Source organism: Equus przewalskii, chromosome 1 (assembly GCF_037783145.1).
Source record: "Equus przewalskii isolate Varuska chromosome 1, EquPr2, whole genome shotgun sequence".
NCBI classification, from domain to species: Eukaryota; Metazoa; Chordata; class Mammalia; order Perissodactyla; family Equidae; genus Equus; species Equus przewalskii.
In genome coordinates this window covers 136,668,583-136,692,228 of record NC_091831.1, presented here as the reverse complement: position 1 = coordinate 136,692,228, position 23,646 = coordinate 136,668,583, and the positions used below count along the sequence as shown (strand labels likewise).

The 23,646-nt window shown below is 35.8% G+C and overlaps 1 protein-coding gene across 9 annotated transcripts in view; it reads left to right on the top strand.

The window, feature by feature from the left end:
* UNC13C (unc-13 homolog C) overlaps positions 1–23,646 on the top strand; it is a 585,940-nt gene that overhangs the window by 478,466 nt on the left and 83,828 nt on the right. For 5 of the 9 annotated variants that reach the window (XM_070579899.1, XM_070579965.1, XM_070579910.1 and 2 more), the window contains 3 exons: positions 549–626; positions 1,147–1,176; positions 14,598–14,686. In XM_070579899.1, coding sequence (XP_070436000.1) covers positions 549–626; positions 1,147–1,176; positions 14,598–14,686 — 197 coding nt within the window. The remainder of the gene's footprint in view (positions 1–548; positions 627–1,146; positions 1,177–14,597; positions 14,687–23,646) is intronic. The other 4 variants (XM_070579933.1, XM_070579974.1, XM_070579922.1 and 1 more) reach the window with 2 other exon arrangements.

Sequence of the window (23,646 nt, the reverse complement as noted above, 5' to 3'; positions counted from 1 at the left end):
TCACAATGTTAAGAATAAAAGAAACTTTAGTAGTAAGTCTCCGGTGGTTTATTGTTTGACTATATTAATGTTTCATTCCCCAAAGTGGTCATATTTCCCCCTCTTCATTCTTTTTTCTTGTTTCTTTGGTGAGGAGGATTGACCCTGAGCTAACATCTGTTGCCAATCTTCCTCTTTTTGGTGAGGAAGATTGTCCCTGAGCTAATATCTGTGTCAATCTTCCTCTATTTTGTATGTGGGATGCCACCACAGCACAACCTGATGAGCAGTGTATAGGTCCCCACCCAGGATCTGAACCTGCAAACCCTGGGCTGCTGAAGTGGAGTGCACACACTTAACCACTATGCCACTGGGCTGCCCACCTGCCCCCCCTTCCATTCTTAACTCTTAAAAAGTATAATCTTAAAATAGCAGAATTATTATATTTGCCAAATATAATAGGAATTCAGTGATAGTTGTACACTATCATATTTTAGGTAAACTCATTCAACAATTTAATGTATAAAAGGGTTCTCACACTACTTTTTTTCGGATTGTTTTATTTAAAGCCCTGTATATTGATGAACAATATTCAACAATTGCGGGTCCAGCTGGAAAAAATGTTTGAGTCTATGGGAGGAAAAGAGGTGGGTATGTTTTTATGCTTGCATTTGACAAATATCTACTTAGAGATCATTAGCACCATATCTCTTTGCTGTGGAAAGTGTTGTAATTAAGTTTTCACATGGTTTAGCCAAAGAACAGGAAATGATAATAATCTAAAATCCCATTAACAACTAAGGCGATTATTATCCACAACAGAATACTTTAGTAAATACTTTAAAAGTGTGAATGGGAGGAGGGAGATGGCCAATAGCCTTTTGTAGTATATATACATATATATATATAGTCATATGTACACAATTAAATATGTATATGCTAATGATCTGTAAAGTTCCACAAATTGCACGTGCTTTTTACTGTATTGTGCAATGTTAACCTGATACCAACGTTCGTTCTGTAACGTGCTGTGTGGCGCTAGTGGTTTTTGATGTATCGGTGGTTATTTGTTCACATCGAAAAATCTCTGTCAAAAATGTGTTGTGTGCTCTGTCTGTAATGTGTCATGTCTTTGTCCAACACCTTGACTTGCAATTCCATGAGCAGAAGAAGGAAGGAGAAAGATTCTTTTATGAGGTTTGTGATAGTAAGCATCTTATCCTTTACCTGGCTGTTTTTCCCCCTAAACCTAAAGACCATTGCACTTCCTCCTTATTCTCATTTGCTTGTTTGGATCAGACAGACAGTGAAATACTAGCTGTGCACCTGCCTCCTCCTGCTGCCTCAGTCTTTCTTTTCACAAGCTGACATGAGCATCTGGGGAATACAGGACTGGAGATGGTGCCTAGAGGGAAGGTCATGCAGCTGGCATTCTCCCACCACCATCACCTCCATAAAACAAGCCCAAGGGTGGCTAGAATGTGGGGATATTTCTGTTTAAGATTTTATTCACATTACTCCTTTTTGTGGTAAGTATATGAGCTATATGTAAAGACAGGTTGGATTTCAAAGCAAAGATCTCTTTTATTTCTAAATTTATAAGGCTGAAAATGCTTCTTTCGAGATTGGGCCTCTTCACATGTGATATTGTTTTTAACTCCAAAGAGACGATTATACACTTGTCTCCCCAATGTCTTTTTCCTTATCCTCGAGTCTCAGTCTTTTGTAAATGAACTTGCTATTCAGCGTCCTACAATCGAGAATCGCTAAGATACGTGTGTGAAGGTGAAAACTTCCAAAATGAACTTATATGAGCTGTGCTCCACTGCGGTCTTAGTCTAATTTGTATAAAATAAGGCTCTATTCCCCAACGTGTGTTAATGGTTTTTGCGCAGTCTGAGGGCATCAATCTCATTTTTAGAATTATTTGGCTAAATTAGGTTAGCACAAGCAATCGAGGATCATAACTAGAGAGTCTCTCTTTGATTTTAGTGATGTTTTTATATTCAGACTTCAAGTCCACTTACTTTTTTAAGATGTAGTGGAGAAATTACTGATTTCTTGTGGGAAATTCTATCTCCTTTTAGAAAATTTCAAAGACCAAAATCACTTAAGGATAAAGTTATATTTAAAATGCCATATTTCCAGAAATTTCCCCTAATGCTACTACTATTTTGTTACTATTCTGTGGTTGAACTCTAATGTGAGTGATATATTGCTGAGCTGAATATTAACCACACAAATCATACCTGTACTTAAAGGAAATGATGCGGGCCAAGCCACTCACCAAACAAAAATGTTAGGGGGCAGCTTGTTGACCCATCAAAAATGGACTCCTTATTTCAGATAAAATTGCAAGTTTGAAATGTACAGGTTTCACAATATAACTTTAGTTGCAAATCTATGGCTCCATCACTGAACTGAACTGAAAATAATGAAGATAGAAATACTGAGCTTGGTGCCTTCTCTCTTTTAACTCTTGTAATGTCAATGGCTAAACTCCTCATAATTTAAAGGGAAAATTCAATTAAATAAATGAAATGAATGTCTAGCTTTTAGCAATGTAATTTTTTAGAGACAGTATATACCCAAGCTCCTTTCTTCTCCTACTTTTAAATATTTTTTATTTTTTATCCCTTCTCTCCCTCTCTTTGTCCTCTTTCTATGTTCTCCTGTCTCTCTTTCTATGCAGTTTCTTTTCTCTGACTCCTTTCCATCTCTTGTCTTCCTTCTCTTGCTAAGAAAAAGAATTAGGCAGGCCCAGTCAACATAGGGGTTGTTGAAATGTCAGGAGGAAGCAAGACGTGAACCCAAGTCTGAGTGTGACATGCAGGCTCCTAGATAGAAATAAGCTTTATTTTTCAAATTTTTTTGGTGGGGAAGATTACCCCTGAGCTAACACCTGTTGCCAATCTTCCTCTTTTTGCTTGAGGAAGAATGGCCCTGAGCTATCATCTGTGCCCATCTTCCTCAATTTTGTATGTGGGTCGCTGCCACGGTGTGACCGTCAATAAGTGGTATAGGTCCTCACCCAGGATCTGAACCCATGAACCCAGGTCACTGAAGTGGAATGCACTGAACTTAACCACTGTGCTGCTGAGCTGGCCCCAAAATAAGCTTTATTAATACGGAATTATGTTAAAGTTGCCACTTGCTACACTCAGCCTCCTCCAGGTGCCAGAATCTCAAAATAATGGGCAGAGTCCTTCTAATCCAGTTATTTATATATGGCAGTATCTAAATGGGTTCCTTAAGCTTCTTAACTTGGAGCTTTTATAAGGATGAAGAAGGATTTTATTGCAAATGACAGAATTTACCCTTTGATATGAAAAGTATATATAGCTCTTAAAATAGGCATGTACAATGGCCTTTAAAGGTAATATAGTGTGTACTGATGCCAATTCCCAGATTTTTTCCCCACAGTGGAGCTGGTTATAAAACCTTGACTGGTATTGCCAAGGGAAACTTTCCAGCCTAGATCATATCCTTCTTTTCAGAGTTTCTCTTTATTTGATCCCCTACCATCTGTGTTAGGATGTGCACTTCTTGCTACAAAAATCTAATTAGCAAATGATTGCTTGTGCACTTGCTCAAAATAGTTTTTGATGCCATGTGTTTATTAGTTGGCTTCTAACAACAGTGTTGCTTGCCTCTAATACTATCTGCAAAGTGATGGCCACTTGCAGGCCTTGTTGCATGATGCTGCAGCTCTCTGCCGCTTTAACCCAACCACGTTGGGACAGCTGCTCTTTCTTGGCAGGATCAGTCACTTTTCCCTCTGGAAACGGAAAGAGTGTTTAAAATCTTTTTTTTTTTGGTGGAAAAATTCACTCTCTGCATGGAGTCCAAGATGGAAACATTGCCTAACACGATGACAATCTTGGGATGATGCTGTTAATAATGGTTCCCAAAGCAGTCACACGAGCAGTCACTGTTCACAACTGCACGATATCCTATGGGCTATGGAGGCACATTCTTTTCCAATATTCTATTTAGAAAACAAAACTGAAATAGAAAAGCAAGCCACAAATTTTCTTCTCCTATAAAGTGACTTTCTAACACATTTATCTGCATACAAATTAAGAGCATATTTTGGCAAGCAACCCTGTGATTACTCTAGAGAATATTAAAAAAAAATAAGTCACACGAAAACCATAAAGCAAAAATAACCTTTAGGAATCAGGCAAAGTGTTTGTTTTTTAAAAACCAACCCAGGTGATTTCTCACGTGCATAAAGTTTGGGAATCACTATGCTAAAACAGATAAAATAGCCAACTCATGGTATAGACCAACTTGAGCTACAAGTTAAATTATTTACACCACAATGCTCATACTGTATTACCTGTATTACATTATTGTGTCTTTATAACACAACTACAGCAAAATGATCACCAGGATGCCAGGTAATAATTTTCATTCCTTGGTGAATAATTGTTTTATTGTCCTATGAAAGTTCAAATAGTTCAAAAGTAAAACATATACTGTCATGTGTCACTTAACAATAAGATACCTTCTGAGAAATGCATCATTAGGCGATTTCATCATCATGCAAACATCATGGCATGTACTTATACAAACCCAAATGGTAAAATCTACTATACATCCAGGCTATATGGTACTCATTTTATGGGACCACTGTTGTACATGCGATCCATCATTGACTGAAATGTCATTATGTGGCACATGACTGTATTTTGGTTTATAATATTTTAATAGCTTAATTATTTCATGAGTATGACTCAGTACATATCAATTGTAAATAAATACCTAGGTTGTATTCATTTTTTCATAAAAATATGTTGTTATAGCCTACAGAAAGGCCTTAGTTGTATTTCCTTGTTCTTCAATCTAATTTGTACAAGTACATGAAAAAGAAAATTAGATAACCCAAAATTTAATTTCTTTTCAGGAATCATAAGATATTGGTTATGAAACTCTACAGAGCTTGTATTGTAGTAATTGATTTAGAAGAATTATGCCTGCTATGTAAGCAGAAGATGCATTACTCCTTCACAATATTTTATTGGTACAACCCTCTTGAATGGCAGAAAACGTAATTATCCATAGGCCTGCTCACCTATTAACAGCACTTAAAATTCTAGAAATTAGCCATTATTAACACATTTAGAGGAATGGGGTGAGGGTGTTTGCTTAGCTAAATTCTCTCATTCTGCTGACCACAAAGAGGACCAATTAGGTACAATGGTAAGTTATTTTTATTGATATGTCTCGAAAAGGATTGAATCTCCTGACTCATCTCATGGTGGTAAACTTCCCTGAATAGGGCCAAGGAATCTGGAACATAATCCTACCTATCCAAAAAGGTGTATATTTTAATGAGCAACTTAATTATTCTTTTGTTTCAGAGATACATATCTATGTCACTTTTCACTTTTTATTGATTAATTTGATGTGTCAATTAGAAACTGCATCTGACTGCCCAAAAGGGTATGCATGTAGCTGATTGAAATTCACTGTAAAATCTATTAGCAATATGGTCTTAGTCTTCAGCCAAGCAACCCCTGACCAGAGGGTAGAGAAATTAACTTCTGTCATATTTTACTTAGTACTATCCTTTCGACGTTATACTGGCTAGGCAACAGGGAGCTGAAGACCACCACTGTAAAGGAAATAACACTCCATGCCAGAAGTTCTTGAACTTTAACATGCATCAAAACTACCTGGAGAGCTTATTAAAACACGCATTGCTAAATTCCATTCCCAGAATATTTGATTCAGTAGGTCTAGGGTGGAGCCCGATGATTTACTTTTCTAACAAATTCCCAGGTGATGGTGATGTTACTGGTCAGGAGACATATTTTGAGAACTGCCACTCTTTGCTTTTAGAAAAGCAGCTAGGTAATAGGTAATACACATTTGTCTTAGCTGTGTACCACTCCAAACTGACCTACTTAACGTGTCTGGAATTTTGAGAATATGTGGGAATCAATGTGTTGGATGAACCTTGAGACAGCATGCAATAGCACCAGCAAATATTTGGATTAAAGAATATAATAATGTCAAAATATAGGTGGCAAATTTGTAGTCATATACAAATATCCAACTTTTTTTAAACATTCTAGACTTTATGCCTACATTTTATATATATCTTATTAAAAGAGGTGTTATAGTTGTACAGAGGTTAAGTTTTATGTTCGGGTTTCTGATCTGTCTCACCTTTTCTCCTTAATGTAAATAAAGATGTAATTCACTAGTTAATACATTAATGAGACAATCTGCTGTTTTCTCTTTTATAGCAGTTACAAAATAAATTATAAAATAAAGTTAATAAAGTATATATTAGTTGCCACTAGATAATAAAATAGGCCATTCTAACTAGTCAAATTATGTATTCCTTTTAGTTCTAAAATTGCTTCCTACGCAATTTGCACAGTTCTTCCTATTTAATTGAAGTGTCTATTGTTGCCTTCTTATATTTACTGTATCTTTGGGGAAACAGGAGTTGAGATAGAAAATAAAAAGATTTAAAAATAAATGCCTTAGGCCTCAATGAGCTAACATCAGTAAGACCTTGTAAAACAACAATTAGAGCAGAGATCCCATTAGCACCCATTGAAAGAGGTATTTAGAAGCCAAATGTTCCCTGTCCTGCCTGGACCACTTGAAGCATCTCTTCCCCTCTGGGATGACTATAAAAAACAGAGGTTAGAGCAAAGTGAACTACAGACAGAATGTATTCCTTCATTAGTTCATTCAGCAAATATTTATTTCCTGGGCACCTATTATGAGCTGTAAATTTTACTAGGCACCAGAGATACAATAATTACTAAGATGCAGACCACACCCTCAAAGAATTTCAAGTTTGTTAGGGGAGTCAGAATAATTAAAGGGGTAAGATTTGTGGGGGGAACTCCCCCAACACTTTCTAAACTTGAAAACATCCTTCAAATGAAAGTTGTAATTGTTATATCTTGTTCTGCAACTCTTCAAAGAATAAACTCAAACCTCTAGCCTCTTACTATGTAAATAAAACTCAAAGGTGAGATGTCATTTGGCTGAATTCAGTAAAAGAAAGCAGCTGTTTTTAGTTTTATGGTAACAGATAACCAGGAGGACTGAGTGTTTGAAGTGCTGGCCTTTTATTGTGGCAGCATGCAGATATTGCCTGGTTTCTTTCTCCTTCCAACCATCTCTACAATTAGAGTTAACAAATTGGACTTAATAGAAAATTAGGAGAATAATGAGGGCCAGAAGGGCAAATTGCACTGAGGTGATTTAAGAAATATGATTAAGGATCTAGTACTACCACCACATAAAGTTCAGCTAACTGCTAAGCTTGTGAAATTAAGAAAAGGTGCTACCTTGGCGGTTGAGAGGTTCCTGGGTAGGTGATCCATATCAAAGTGAAATTCAGACCCAGGCAGGTGCTGCTTGTTAACCTCATTCCCCAGAGCAGTCCCAGGAGATCCAGAGATCATGGGGTCACTGTTGTGCCACTAAGTCTCTTTTTAAACTAACCTCTCTCGGATCCTTGAGAGAATACAAGCCACAGCCCACTGGGAGAGAAATAGAGTTTTACTTGAACTGCCATCTTCTATAATAGACCTACTTTATTGTCTTGTTGTAATCCCCTTTGATTGTTTATGCTTGGCTTAGCAAACCATAAATCAATGCAGACGCTAGTAAAACATTTCTCTAACACAGCCAGTCCTCTCTCTTCTACTTCATAGAGTAGCCCTCAGCAGCTCATGCAAGTGACTCACTGAGGGAATTCTGTCCCCATCACTTGATATCCTACCGGTGCTCAATTCAGTTGATTGAACAGACTATATTCACACTGCTAAACTGAGATGGATGCAGTAATGTGAAAAGCTGAATGGGAAAGACAGCGTGAGGCAGGGCAAAAAAGGCAATTTTTACAGAACAAATTCTGAACATAAATTTTGTCTCTTTTCTTCTAGTCCTGACTTATTCCTACTCTGTCCAGTTTCATAGTTAGTCAGCCAATAGATGGAGTTAATAAGCCCAAAGTTTCTTCCCTGCCAAGTTATCAGACTTGAGTTTTTTTAATGATCATTTTAAGAAGAGAATCCCTTAAAAGAATATAGCTTCTTAGAATGCTGCTTTTCAATCCTCATGTGGCCCCAAAATGCATCTTGTGGCCTGACACATTATCTAGGCCTTGGTTTTCCCCACCTATAAAAAGAAGGAATTCAACTACATGATTTCTGAAGTTATCCTCGTTCTAGCAGTCCACAGAGTAGAAGGATAATGTAAATGTAGTAGGTGAGAAGGAAAAAAAATCTTTAAGAGAAAAGAAGGGCATGTCACTCACATAAGGCTTGAAGGTATAATATTTTTTAAACATTCAGAGAAATATAAAAACACAATTTACCATATATTCACTAACTCAAAACTACATTGAATGAATTATAAAAGATAAGGCAATTTCTTTTCCTTCAGTTGTCTAGGCTGAAGAACCTAACAACATGTCTCAAAGGCATTTACTTGATTTGAAGCACAATGACAGTAGGATTTACTGAGTACTCTTTGTAATTAGGATGAGAGACAGCTACTGATGTTCTTCAACTTTTTGAAACTGAGAAGTTAGAAGCAGGAATTTATATAACTGATACCTCTAACAGTTCATGCAAATCTGATTGACATAAGGAAAATGCCATAGTTTCTCTCTGAAAATGATCTTGTAAGTTTTTGGAGAGGGTCTCTCCTAAGGGGAATTAAAAAGGAAACAAAAACAGGGTAGCATTGGTAGAGCTGGGGAACTTTTGTTTGCAATAGAGAGAACCATGTATTCTTTTATTCCTGACAACATACTACAGTATCCATGCTGAATGCTGTAGGCCTACAAAGTGATTTACGGCATTTCAAGGAGAGTAACTTCCTGCTGGATTCACTAGGGAATTTTCACTGATTTCTCAATTATATATTGTAAATTAAGCTAGGCATTTTAGGATGAACAGATTCTAGTCAAGTAGAAGGGTTGAAGAGAAATAATCTTTTCAAAATAAAAGAAATAGCAAGAGCCCAGATGAGATTGTGAGAAATTTCTTGAAGCGTGTCCCTGGTTGACAGCCAGCTAGAGGGGTCAGCAGATGCCATGATCAGATTTGGGCTGTATTAAAACAACTATAGGAACAGTTAGGAGGAGGGAAAGAAGAACACAATTTGGAGATGATTGCAGTGTAATCTGGATGAGAAAAATTCTGCGTCAGAAAATGAAGAAGACAGGATAGACGGAGGAAATACTTAAGAGATATTGTCAATATATTTGGTATCCAAGTGAATATGGAAGGAAGAAAACAGAGAGGAGCCAAAGATCACTTTCACAATTCTGCCCTGAACAATTGTATGCTATCAATCAAATCAGAGACAATAAGAGCAATAAGTTAAGGATGAGCAAGTAATAAGTTCATTTTTTGATATGTTCAGCTTGAGGTCATCGAAGTGGAAAAAGCTAGTGGGCACAAGGGAATATGCACAAGATGCTCAGGCTGTAGATAACAGATCCGGGGTCATTAGCATATAGGTGGAAGTTGAAGCCATAAGCATGAATGTGATTGCTCAAGAAGAGAATATAGCGTGTAAAGAAAAGAGTACTGGGAAGGGAAAATTGAAGGACATTAATATCTGAGGATTATATAGAAGAAGAGAAGTCAACAAAAGAGATAGACAAATCATAGGCAGAAAAATAGGTTAGCTAGGAGAAGGTGGTCTCTGGAGAAGCAAGAAAATAAAGAGCTTGAGAAATAGAATAAACAATAGTCTGAATGCAGGCTGAGTAGGATAAATAAAGTCATAGGATTGGCAATTAAGAGACTACCAGTGACCTGTATGTGAACATTTCAGTGGAGTATCCAGAGCAGAAGCTACAAAACAGGATTAATGAATGTTTAAGAGACAAGGATGTGGAGGCAGCAAGTTTTACATTTATGTTGTGGGCAGTTTGAAGGTCAAGAGAAGAAAAGATATTAGCTAGATGCTAACGATAAAGTAGTTGCAAATAAGTTGGATTTTTTATTATCTGTTCTATTTTTATTTTAACATTAATGTTATTTGAGCATATTTATAGGAGGGGTAATAAAAATAACGATGGAAGGACTGAAGATAGAAAGGGATATTTGATGGAACAAATCCCAAAAGAAGGAACCAAAAGCTTAAGTGAACAACATTTCACTTGGAAATGAGGCTTTCTTTTTCATAGAAATAGTAGTGAAGTTTTCACTTATTAAAAGATTTTCTGCAAAAATCTTGATGACAGTGTGAAACTCATCAGACTAATGATCAAATTTTGGATGCTGTGAAGATGAAGCCAGGGGATGCTTATCCTCCCTAACTTCTTTAGATGATGAAATTATATAACCCTAACATTGATGAGCTGAACACAAGGAAAGGCAGCCCAGTAGCCCGTAGAAAAGAGGAAGGAAATGAGATAGTGATGAACACTGTGGAAAAGGAATAAAATTCACACTAAAGATCCATAACTTCTTCCATATGAAGTCCTTATTTTTCAAGTTTGTCTTCAGAGTTTAACTGACACTTTCCAACCCACTAGTTATATCTCTAGCAAGAGCTTGATGGTTGGTTTAACAATTGCTGTTTTAAGAGGCTGAAATAGTATGTGCTCCTCTCAGGTCCCTTAGGGAAAGAATTTTTGCTTGGAAAAAAACATACAGAGTGCATGTATGGTAACCATATTTTTGGAACCAAAGAAGTATCAGGACATAATCTGACATGGTCTGGCAATGAGACAAAAAATTGAAATCTGTACTAACTTGGTAACTCCAGAATATGTGGTTGCTAAGGAATGAAAGATTTCATATGCAAAAGTCTCCTATTAATAGTCAATGCAAAGTATCAGTCCAAGGAGAAGGATCCCTCTGGATACCAGGATTCCTTTTGAGGGCCTGTCTTCATGCCTCTCTCTGTCCTCACCTCCTTCTTTAACTATTTGGTAAATGCCCATGCACGCAGGGACAGACACCCAGGATAGAAAGTTAAGTAAGACAGAGAGTTTGCTGGAAGAGAGAGATTTATAAGAGAACAATTTGAAGAAAGCATTGTACAGACAGTAATGGTAAAAAGCACAGTTAGTGCAGAAGCTTAAGCTACTAACTGCCTGAGGCAAGCAACATTTGGGACATTTGCAAAAGGAGGTGATGAGTTAATTGTCTTTTAAAAGGAAAAGAAGTGAACCTTTAAAAAAAAAAAAAAAGGGAACTTAAAAGATACCTTGCCTTCTAGCTATGTATTCCAGACAAGTCACTTATATTACCACAGCTCAATGGTGTAAAATGCCTCAATGGTGTAAAAACTCAGATACTACCTGTATATGACCATGGTTCATTCTGTCATTAGAACCACACTTTACCAATCTAGATTTTGGAATTCCCAAACTTTTTATAGGATGTAAACAAAATCTATTTTGAAAACTTTACTATAAATTCAGAATTTAACTCAGTATTCTTAAATTTTCATTGTGTATATTCCTCCTTATGTGGAACCATTTATTGTTAATTTATTCCTTTGCCAGCCAATTAAGTTGTTCAGGTACACATGCTAATTCAGTTTCTAATTTATAATAAATTTATTAACTGTGACTTTTGAATGCTTGAAATTTGTTCTTTCTTTTTTTGCTTTTAATAATAACTCTCATGATACAAAGAATGCTAGTTAATTTTGATATTTGATGTTGTATTACTTATAGAACTATGCTAAGTTTTAAACCTCTGTGAAAAAAATTTAGGTAACCTTTTACCTTTCTAAAGTAGCCAATAGTTTGTAAAATGTGCTATTGGTAATTTAAGCAATAAACTCTCAAACCCTAAATTATTACTTCTTAGAAACTTTAGGAAGTTTGTAGGAATAAGGAAAATTTCCTCAATTTAAGCACATAAAGAAAGAACTCAAGAATTAGTAAATTTGATGTCTAAAGAGGTTGTTTTATAATTAGATAAGTGTTATATTTGTGCCCATTATTATTGCAAAATACTTGCAATTCGTAGATTGGCCTTAAAATTACTGTTTCTATTTTAACGCTTTAATGATTTGGATCAGATAAACATCAAATACTTAACTGAAACTAAAACTTTTCTGTGTCTTTGTTTTTTTTTGGCATGGTTACGTGACAGAAGCATTCTATCTGTACCTACTTAGAAACACATGCTTCTATCAGGAAATGGAAACTATAATCCAATATTTAAATTACTGTAGTTTGACAGTTTCCGATTTTCAAGTAATAACCAATTATAAGAAATTTCCATTCACAAAATACCTAAAGTGGTCTAAAATAACTATAATTTAATTTCCCATAAAATTTAAAAGAATTTATGGGGAAGGGGCATAATTTCATACAACTGACGCATCTAACCTTCTTGTGTGACTTTAAAGTCATTATCTTAACAGGTGAATAAACAACCTCAATGTGTATATCAAACTAATACAGGAACAAAATACACATTTGAAATAAGAAGCAACCCCATTTCCCGAAGAAAACCCTATTCTCAGAGCAATTTCCTTGCAAGTGGCTGATGTGTGGGTGGAGAAGTATCACCTATCCCCCCCCGACAGTTTGCCAAGGAGTGGGAGCCTGAAGAAAACCATGTAGGAGGGCTTTCTGATTCCCTAATTCCTCAATAATTTTATCCAAATGAAATCAGATTAAAATTAGTATTAGAGCAATCGCGAGAAAATATGATAAACATTCAGTCTGCATGGTTCCCTAGGATTTGGGTAGGCAATCCACATGTGCTTTCTGGGTCAACATTTGCGGGGATATGGTTTATTAGGCTAATTGTGTTTAAATCCATATCAGTGTCAGGTCTTTCTTAAACAAATACTGTCTAATTGTCTTTCCCGGATCACTGCCTAATAACTGATTATAGTTGAATGGAACCCTCAGAAAATATAAGACCCAAGGATTTTCTAGTTTTCCAACACATAGAGAAGTCTATATTGTTTTAGTGGCCTGTCTGTCTGTGGGTAAGAGCTGTGAGCCTATCTGATGATAGAGGCATAATAAAAAAGAGTCCAGAAGAATCACTTTGGCTCTGATAGAGGGGCAGAAACTAATCAATCCCGAAATCACCTGAATTTAAGTTAAAATTGACATCAAGGATTGGTTTGATGTAATCAAAGTGTCAGATGCCAAATGCAATTTTTGGCTTCCAGTCCAATGTTTTTAGTCATGTCAATACAACCTAGAGCTTCCCAGCTGCTACAGTCTGTAAACAATACCCCTTCCTAACAGTTTCTTAGTGTTAGAAATGCTCTTGGAAGATTACAGGACTGGCCTTAACTACTGGGGACATTTTTTGGTTTTGCGCATCTCCCGGGAGTTTTAACTGATATTGGGTCCTATATTTATTTGGGTCCTATATTTATTTGGTGTCCTCCTCAGGTTCTCCTGTTGATACTAAGTCCTCCTTTACTTTGTTCTACTCCTGAAAGTTGGCTTTATCCCATCCTCTTCTTTCAATAGTAGACCAGCTTGTACAAAACCTATAGGTACAAATGGTAGGAAACTAAATCTCTAAAGACTCAAAGGAAGATTGACTTAAATTTCAGAGAATATTCTAGATTTCCCTTTACATGAACTTCTATCAGCTTGATAGAATACATCTATCATAAGTCATCCTTTTTTGACAACTAGTTTGCAAAAACGTAATTAACAGACAGGAGAAAATTTTCTAAAATGCTGGTTAAGATTCTAATGACCTTTCACTTAAATTACAAAAATATTCTCCCAAGTAAATAGATTGATGTGTTCATTTATTTGTGTTTATTTATAGTGTAAGTTATTTTGTAATATTCATTAACATTATTTTAAGAACTGAAATCAGATAAAAAGAATAGTTGGTCTTTAAAGTTTACAATGTAATACAACAAGCATTAAATAACTTTATCTTGATTTAATTATTTTTATTTTGCCCCCAAATTTGCTCAACAGCTTAGCTTCAAGCTAAAAGTACTCAAATACTTGAAGAAAAGTAAAATAAAAATAAAATGTGAAACTTTGAAGCTTGAACTCTCAGTTACAAATTGGCATCTGGGAAGAGAAGCCAGGCCTGTTGCCATCAGAGAAACATTGCAGCTCTTGGATCATTCGTTTTCCTATTACTTTTAATTCCATAGTTGGAAAAATATGAAAACGCCTTCACATGAGGCACAACACACTACTCTTGCTAAATTAATTTTTTAACCAATTTTTTAAATTTGTAATGGGCCTATCTATTTAAAGAGATATTAAAAATTAAAATCTATTTTTAAACAACACATATATTCAACTGATGTATAGCATGTTAGGTTTCCTAAGTTATAAATTTCTCATGTTCTGGAGGTTATTTTGTCATGCCTTGCATCCCATTGCTATAACCAACAAAGGCTTCGCTATCTAGCTCTTCTTTGTATGCATGCTATGCATTTCAATCAGTTTTTTTATATATAAAATCTCTTCCAGTTTCTTTAGAATTTCCTAAATTTTGCATTTGATTTCAAAGATAAAAAAAAGCAAAGGAAAAAAAGTACAGATGTGTTATATTGTTTGATGTTTATCTTAAAACAAGAAAAATGCTTATTAAGAGAAACAGGGGCATGCTTTCTCAGAACCCCAAAGTAATATTTTTATGGTCTCTCTACAGCTAGATCCCGAAGCTAGTACTATTCTAAAAGAACTTCAAGTTAAACTTAATGGGGTTTTGGATGAGCTCAGCGTCACTTATGGTGAAAGGTAAGTGGCCTAAGTAGTTATTATTCAAATGTATCAGGTTTCAATTAATAACAATCATGCCTTCAATGCTGTTTCTTTCACCTGACTGGCTAAATCCATTTAACTTCAAGACTCAATCTATACCATCTTCTCAGAAAGTCTGCCATGACCCCACAATCTAATGGTGTATCCTTCAGTCAGGTAGCATTTATAACACTATGCTCTAAGTTCTGGTTTGCTTGCCTGTTTCCCTCACATACTTCTTAAGCGCAGAAACCATATCTCATTCCTATTTGCAATTCTAGTATTTAGAGCTTAGCAATTGGCTGTTGAAATAATGGAGAGAGGGAGGAAGGCAAGGAGAAAACCTTCACGTACATAAGAAGTCTGAGTTGCATTCATGCTGTACATATCAATGTGGTTACACTTCCAAATAACTGAACTCCAACCCCATAACTGAATTAATTCAGGATTCTAGGTTTTAGGGCTTAGGAATCTTAATGCAATTACCCCATGGGAAACTACTGGCATATCTATATTTTTTCTATTTTTTAAAAATTAACTTTGCTCGTCTATAGTGTGATTCTAAAGAGACAGAGGTCATCCTAGATAGACTTCATTTTGGTCCCAGAGGAAAAAGCCATCGTCTCTATTTTAACATCAAATGTTAAAAGAGATAGATAAACATAAAATGTTTAAAAAATGCATCTTTGAGGAAGCTCATTAATTTCATCAGAATTTGATTTAAATATTAGTTCAATGAATGTTGACATTATTTTAAACTGTGTGTTTAGTTCTCAAATAAGACTATAAAAATTACTCTTAAGGCAAGGGCTAGCTATCTCTTTGAACCCTACTCATAACTTTTTATTGTGTTTTGGAAAGACACATTGTTAATAAACATTTGTTGATTATTTATGCCACTTTTAAATCAGAAAGACTAAAAAGAAAAAAGACAGTGAAAGCATTATGCTTTTTCTTCAATATAGGAACGAGGCAAAGTAAAGAAAAATCCAATACTTGGCTCTCTCTTAAGTATCAGGCTTATGATCATTGTCTTTATGGAGCCCACCCTCATCACTCAGGGCCTGAGCCAGGTGCAGTCTCGCTGTGTTGAGCTTAGGGTAGTTGCTCTGCCTTCTGCTTTGTGTTGTTAGCTGACCTGGATCCTGCTTACTAGGCATAAATGTTAATAAGCACTTTGAGTTTCCATTTAACCTGGAGTTAGATAGGCAGACCTTGTCCCAAGATTTGGGGTCTCACTGGTCTGACTTGGGATGACACTTAGCCATGGGGTCTTTGGTCAGTGATTTTAGGCTTCTATCTCTATTCTAGTTGTAATTCAATATGTGGTTAGCAGAAAGACTGTTGCCTTCAGCTAGGAAGGCAAAAATATAGATTATTTAGCAAAGTTAGGGGGAGAAAACAGGGGTCAGGAATAGCTAGGGGTCTTTAGGTCAGATGACTAAACAATAGAAACTGGAATATAGATAGTCATCTAAACAGAATAGAAACTAGAATATAGATAGGAAAAGTATATACAAGTTACTTTATGTAATATATCCAAATGACCCTCATAAACACGTACTTTTTACTTTTTGTTTTGAGAGAGGGAAATATTCAGGTTACTAAGGCTGAAATATGAATTATAATTTGAAAAAGTCTGAGCAAACTTCAGTGATGAAATAAGGATTTGTGCCCTTAGGATGGCACTTAAGGTAGTTTATTCATTTGAAGCTGGCTATTTTAACCTAAGTATTGAAACTCCTGGGTACCCAGTATCTACTTCCTCATTATTTTTTAAATATAGGAAAGAATTTAATACTTTGTTCGAAGAGGGCTAAGATTATTGGACTAAACAGCTCACATGTCATGCTTTCCTTAAAAAAGAATAATTAGTGTATCTTTGTTGCTGTGGGTTTATTTCCCACACTACCAGCCAGATCTACATCACACATGCGGTGGGGGTGGGAAGACCATAATGATCAGTGTGACCATGCTGTGAAGTCAAACTGGATAATTTTAGTCTGAATCCATCCTTCTTAAGAGTCTAAATTAGAAGTCTGGAGCTTTAAAATTAAGTTCATAATTAATTGCCCCAAATCCATTTTGTCTCGTGTTATTAAAACCCACTATTAAATAATTTTACCATATGGAGCTGGTAGGGCGAATTTTCAGTAAAGCCAGCGCAGAGCCAAACCACACATCTGAAGCCCAGGTTCCTGACGTGCTCATAGGGCACCCGCCTGGGAACTGAGACTGAGTGATATAAGTTCAGTGATATCTTAAAGATATTCTTAAAATTTTCACAACTTATGCTACTTAGGTTTCTGCTTGCACACATATTTTGCAGTTTGATTTTTTTGATTTACTACATCACCTTTTATGATAACTTTGGTACCAGGAGCTGGCTGGATTAAGTAAACAAGGAATTCAGGAACACTTCATAGGAATTCTTCTGTAAGTGTTTGGCTTCTTGGGTGCTCGCAAAGTCTGTCATTATTAACTGGTACTGCTTTTATTCAAGCTGATTAATAAAGACTTTTTCAACCAAATAATGAATAGAGAAAAAGGCTTTTTAGGTGAATTTGCCAAAAGTTGATAGAGACAAAAAAATTTTAGGTTAAATGCAGGTGTTCATTCACCATGGATTAAAGCTAAGGTAGAATGGCATTATCTCTTATACAGTGATAACCCTTCCTCCATATGCCTGATCCCACATGCACAGCTGGCTTCTGGTGGAAGTTTACCATATGGGTCTGTTGTAGGAACTTGTTTGCCCATTTTTGGAACATGAGTATCATGCCTTCTGTTCAGTCTATCCTCCACCCCATTATACTGATTTAAGAATCAGTGTAAAAGAACGTAGCTATTTCAAAGATGATTATTACTACAGTTGCAGGATCATTGATGACCCATTGGTAAATCAATTTGTTCAGAATTTCCAACATGATATACCTTCCTTTTCTATTGACTCAAATATCTACCACCACTATCTGCACTAAATATACACACCACCATCAACTCCACCCTCTTCTCCACTATCCTCTCTGCCACCCTCCCCCACAACCACTACCTGACAAAAATCCAAGGCAGATCCAGCCAGATGAAAGTCAGATAGTCAGGCATTTGGATTCCTTTGGATTTGAGCCTGAAACAGGATTTTCCATTGGATTAGATAAATATGAAGAGAACCAAAAATGAGCCACATCCATGGGGATAAACTAAGATCCAGGGATCAAGGAACCAAATACAAATGCCAAGTCCAGACTGGCAAGAATGGTGTTGTCAAGAGTAAAGAAGGTCATGGAGAAGTCTGGAGCCAAAAGATGGAAACAGGCTAAACATGATGGTAGGAGTAAAATCAGACCTTGACTATATGTTCAAGATTATGGACCAATGTATTTATAAACCTGTTATAAAAGGGCTGGGAGCAAGAAAATTATCCAAGTTGTGATAATTTAAAATCTAGCAAAGATTTCTCATATTAGGTAGCAAAACCAATAACTAGAAAAATGAAGTATTTGACAACAGGCCAAGTAAAATATTTCCATAATATAAATTCTAAAATAAAGGATCTCATATGTACCATAAGAACAAGAAGTTTTATCTGTCTTGGTCACTGATGTATCCTCAGCATCTAGTAACTGAGACTGGCATAGTATTTATTAAATATTTGTAGAATGCATGCATGCATTAATAAATAAATAATTATATTCTTTCTATTTAATTAATAATGAAAGCATTATGTAGTGAAAATTCCTAAACTTCTATATAAAATTTAAGGAATTGATGTATTTGGACACTTCTCAAATAACATGAACTGTGTTATCATTGTGTGGAGAAAGAAGAATGAGACTGACTTGATTGCAATTCTAAAATGAATTCCCTCCTTCTCATTGCCATTCCAGTTATGTGATCATTTCCCAAGCTTTCATTTGTCCCTATTCTCCTAAAGGGCTTTTTTCTTGCCTGCATGTATATGTATTATATTTACTCCTATTTTTGGAAATGTGAAAGTAATAGACAATATAGAGGAATGATAGATAAGCTGAGAATCTCCATTATTTAAATCTCTTACTATTGGCCACTGCTTAGATAAGAACCACCAAAACTGGTGTAGGGAATATAAAGAATGAAAACAATATACTGAAGATGGCTTTTCACAGACATTTAAATCCTTAGAGCGGTGAGGCAATAGTGGTGGGTGGAAGGAGGATGGTCCATTGAGACATTCAACCAATATTTCTTGAGCAACACATGATATAAGCATGTAACACTGAACAAAAAAGACAGTTCCTGCCCTCATGGAGCTTACGGTCTAGTTGGGGCAACAGGCAGTAAACAAATAAAAATTATGAAATGTGTCAAATAATGGAAAGTGCAATTTAAAAAAAAAAAGGAACGGCAAGGGAATGGAGAATGATAGGAATGTCATTTCAGATTGAGCATTCAAGGAAGACTTCTCTGAGGAAGTGACAGTTGGTACATGCCTGAAATAAGTGAGAGACCAAGACACTCATGAGAAATTCCATGGGGGAGGGAATACAATAGTGGCCATGAAAAAAGAGCATCCTGAGAGAATTCTAAGAACACTGGGAAGGCTGTTGTGACTGGACTGCAAGAAGCAGAGGAAAGAATGGCAAGAAATGACATCAAGGAGATTTCCAGTGCCAGATTATATCAGGATTTAATTAAGTTCATGGAATGCATTCTAGGTTTTGTTCTAAGCGGATCTGGAAGCCACTGAAGATTTTCAGCAAGGGAGGAGCATGATCTGGTTTATTTTAACAAGATTTTATCTGTAGAGGATTGAACAGAGAGACAATATAGGAAATTATCACACAAATTCAGGTAAAAGATCATGGTGGGCTGGTCTATAGTAGTGTTGTGGAAGTAATAATAGATCCTCAGACTTAAGATACTTTGTAAAGATTTGCTGATGGATTAGATATCAGGTATGAGAAAAACTCATTAGACTTCTAAGTAGAAAGATTACATAGGAAGTTTAATGCAACAGTCTGGAGTTCAGGTTAGAATGCAGGTCCACAGATATATATTTGGGAATCATCAGTATGTAGATAGTATGGAAGCTATGAGACTAAGTATAATTACTAAGGAAGTGATTTTTTAAAAAATTTTATTGAGGTCATAATAGTTTATAATATTGTGAAATTTCAGTTGGACATTACTATTTGTCAGTTACCAAATATATGTGTCCCTTTACACCTTATGCCCACCTTACAACCCACTTTCCCTCTGGTAACCACTAATCTGTTCTCTTTGTCCATGTGTTTGTTTATCTTCCACATTTGAGCAAAATCATACCATGTTTGTCTTTCTCTGTCTGGCTTATTTTGCTTATAGGTCCATCCATGTTGTTGCACATGGGATGATTTTGTCTTTTTTATGGCTGAGTTGTATTCCATTGTGCATATATGCCACATCTTCTTTATCTAATCATCAGTTGGTGGGCACTTGGGTTGCTTCCACATCTTGGCTATTGTGAATAATGCTGCAATGAACATAAGTGCATAAGTCTCTTTGAATTATTGATTTCAAGTTCTTTGGATAATCACCCAGTAGTGGAATAGCTGGGTTGTATGGTATTTCTATTTTTAATTTTTTGAGAAATCTCCATACTGTTTTCCACGGTGGCTGCACCAGTTTGCATTCCCACCAGCAGTGTTATGAGGGTTCCCTTTTCTCCACATCCTCTCCAACATTTGTTGTTTTTTGTCTTGGTAATTATAGCCATTCTAACAGAAGTAAGGTGATATCTCATTGTAGTTTTGATTTGCATTTCCCTAGTGATTAGTGATGTTGAATATCTTTTCATGTGCCTGTTGGTCATCTGTGTATCTTCTCTGGAAAAATATCTGTTTATATTCTCTGCCCATTTTGTGACCAGGTTGTTTGTTTTTTTGTTGTTGAATTGTATAAGTTCTTTATATATTTTAGAGATTAACCCCTTGTCAGATATATGATTTGAAAATATTTTCTCCAAGTTGGTGGATTGTCTTTCACTTTGTTCCTGGTTTCCTTTGCCTTGCAGAAGCTTTTTAGTCTGATGTAGTCCCATTTGTTTATTTTTCTCTTTTGTTTCCCTTGCCTGAGTAGACATGGTATTCAAAAAGATCCTTCTAAGATCCATGTCAAAGAGTGCACTGCCTATATTTTCTTCTAGGAGTTTTATGGTTTCAGGTCTCACATTCAAGTCTTTAATCCATTTTGAGTTAATTTTTGTGTATGGTGAAACATAGTGGTTTAGTTTCATTCTTTTGCATGTGGCTGTCCACTTTTCCCAACACCATTCATTGAGGAGATTTTCCTTTCTCCATTGTATGTTCTTGGCTTCTTTGTCGAAGATTACCTGCCTGTAGATGTGTGGTTTTATTTCTGTGGTTTCAATTCTGTTCCATTGATCTGTGTGTCTGTATTTGTACCAATACCATGCTGTTTTGATTACTCCATCTTTGCAGTAGTTTTTGAAGTCAGGGAATGTGATGCCTCCAGCTTTGTTCTTTTTCTCAGGATTGCTTTAGCTATGCAGGGTCTTTTGTTGCCCCATATAAATTTTAGGATTCTTTGTTCTGTTTCCATGAAGAATGTCATTGGGATTCTGATTGTGATTGCATTGAATCTGTAGATTGCTTTAGGTAGTATGGACATTTTAACTATGTTTAGTTTTCCAATCCACGAGTATGGAATATGATTCCATTTCTTTATGTCATCATCAATTTCTTTCAGTAATGTCTTATAGTTTTCATTGTATAGGTCTTTCACCTCCTTGGTTAAATTTCTTCTTAGATATTTTATCCTTTTCTTGTGACTGTATTTTTTTTTTTTTTTTGAGGAAGATTAGCCCTGAGTTAACATCTGCCAACTATCTTCTTTTTGCTGAGGAAGATTGGCCCTGAGCTAACATCCATGCCCATCTTCCTCTTTTTTATATGTGGGATGCGTGCCATAGCATGGCTTGATAAGTGGTGCATAGGTGTGCACCCAGGATCCAAACAGGTGAACCCCGGATCACCAAACTGGAACATGCGAACTTAACCACCATGCCACCAGGCCTGCCCCAGATTGTATTCTTGAAGTCTCTTTCTGTTAGTTTGTTATTAGAGTATAGAAATGCCACTTATTTTTATAAGTTGATTTTGTACCCTGCAACTTTGTGGCCATTGTTGATTATTTCTAATAATTTTCCAATGGATTCTTTAAGGTTTTCTATATATAAAAAATCATGTCATCTGCAAACAGTGAGAGTTCCACTTCTTCCTTTCCAATTTGGATTCCTTTTATTTCTTTATTTTTTGCCTAATTACTCTGGCCAAAATCTCCAGTACTATCTTTAAGAGTGGCAAGAGTGGGCACCCTTGTCTTGTTCCTGTTCTCAGAGGGATGGCTTTCAGTTTTTCCCCAGTGAGTATTATGTTGGCTGTGGGTTTGTCATATATGGCTTTTATTATGTTGAGGTCCTTTCCTTCTATACCCATTTTATTGAAAGGTTTTATCATAAATGGATGTTGGATCTTGTCAAATGCTTTGTCTGCATCTATTCAGATGACCATGTCATTTTTATTCCTCATTTTGTTAACATGGTGTATCACATTGATTTGTGGTTGTTGAACCATCCCTGCATCCCTGGAATAAATCCCACTTGATCATGGTGTATGATCCTTTTAATGTGTTGCTGTATTCAGTTTGCCAATATTTTGTTGATGATTTTTGCATTTATGTCCATCAACAATACTGGCCTGTAATTTTCCTTCTTCGTGTTGTCCTTGTCTGGCTTTGGGATGAGCATGATGTTGGCCTCATAGAATGTGTTAGGAAGTGTTCCGTCTTCTTCAATTTTTTGGAATAGTTTGAGAAAGATAGGTATTAAATCTTCTTTGAATGTTTAGTAGAATTCTCCAAAGAAGCCATCTGGTCCTGGACTTTTATCTTTTGGGAGGTTTTGGATTGCTGTTTCAATCTTTTTACTTGTGATTGGTCTATTCAGATTCTCTCTATTTCTTCTTGATTCAATTTTGGGAGGTTGTATGAGTCTAAGAACTTATCCATTTCTTCTAGATTGTCCAATTTGTGGGCATATAGTTTTTCATAGTTTTCTCTTATAATCCTTTGTACTTCTGAGGTATCCATTGTAATTTCTCCTCTTTCATTTCTAATTTCATCTATTTGAGCCTTCTCTCTTTTTTCTTAGTGAGTCTGGCTAAAGGCTTGTCAATTTTGTTTATCTTCTCCAAGAACCAGCTCTTAGTTTCATTAATCCTTTCTATGGTTTTTTTTAGTCTCCATTTCACTTATTTCTGCTCTAATTTTTATTATTTCTCTCTTCTGATGACTTTGTGCATTCTTTTTCTAGTTCTGCTAAGTATAGTTTAAGATTTCTTATTTGAGATTTTTCTTGTTTGTTAAGGTGGGCCTGTATTAGTATGAATTTCCCTCTTAAGACCACCCTTGCTTCATCCCATATGAGTTGGTATGGTGCATTTTCATTTTCATCTATCTCCAGATCTTTTTTGATTTCTCATTTAATTTCTTTATTGATCCATTGGTTTTTCAGTAGCATGTTGTTTAGTCTCCACATTTGTCACTTTCCCAGATTTTTTATTGTAGTTAATTTCTTATTTCATATCATTGTGGTCAGAAAAGATGCCTGATATGATTTCAGTCCTCTTAAATTTATTGAGGCTTGCCTTGTTTCCCAACATATGTCTATCTTTGAGAATGTCCCATGTCCACTTGAGAAGAATGTGTATTCTGATGTTTTTGGATGGAATGTTCTATGTATATCTATTAAGTCCATCTGGTCTAGTTTTTCATTTAATTTCACTATTTCCTTGTTGACTTTTTGTCTGGAAGATGTATACACTGATGTAAGTGAGGTAGTGAGGTCCCCTATTATTATCGTGTTGCTGTTAATTTCCCCTTTTAGGTCTGTTAATAGCTGCTTTATGTATTTCGGTGCT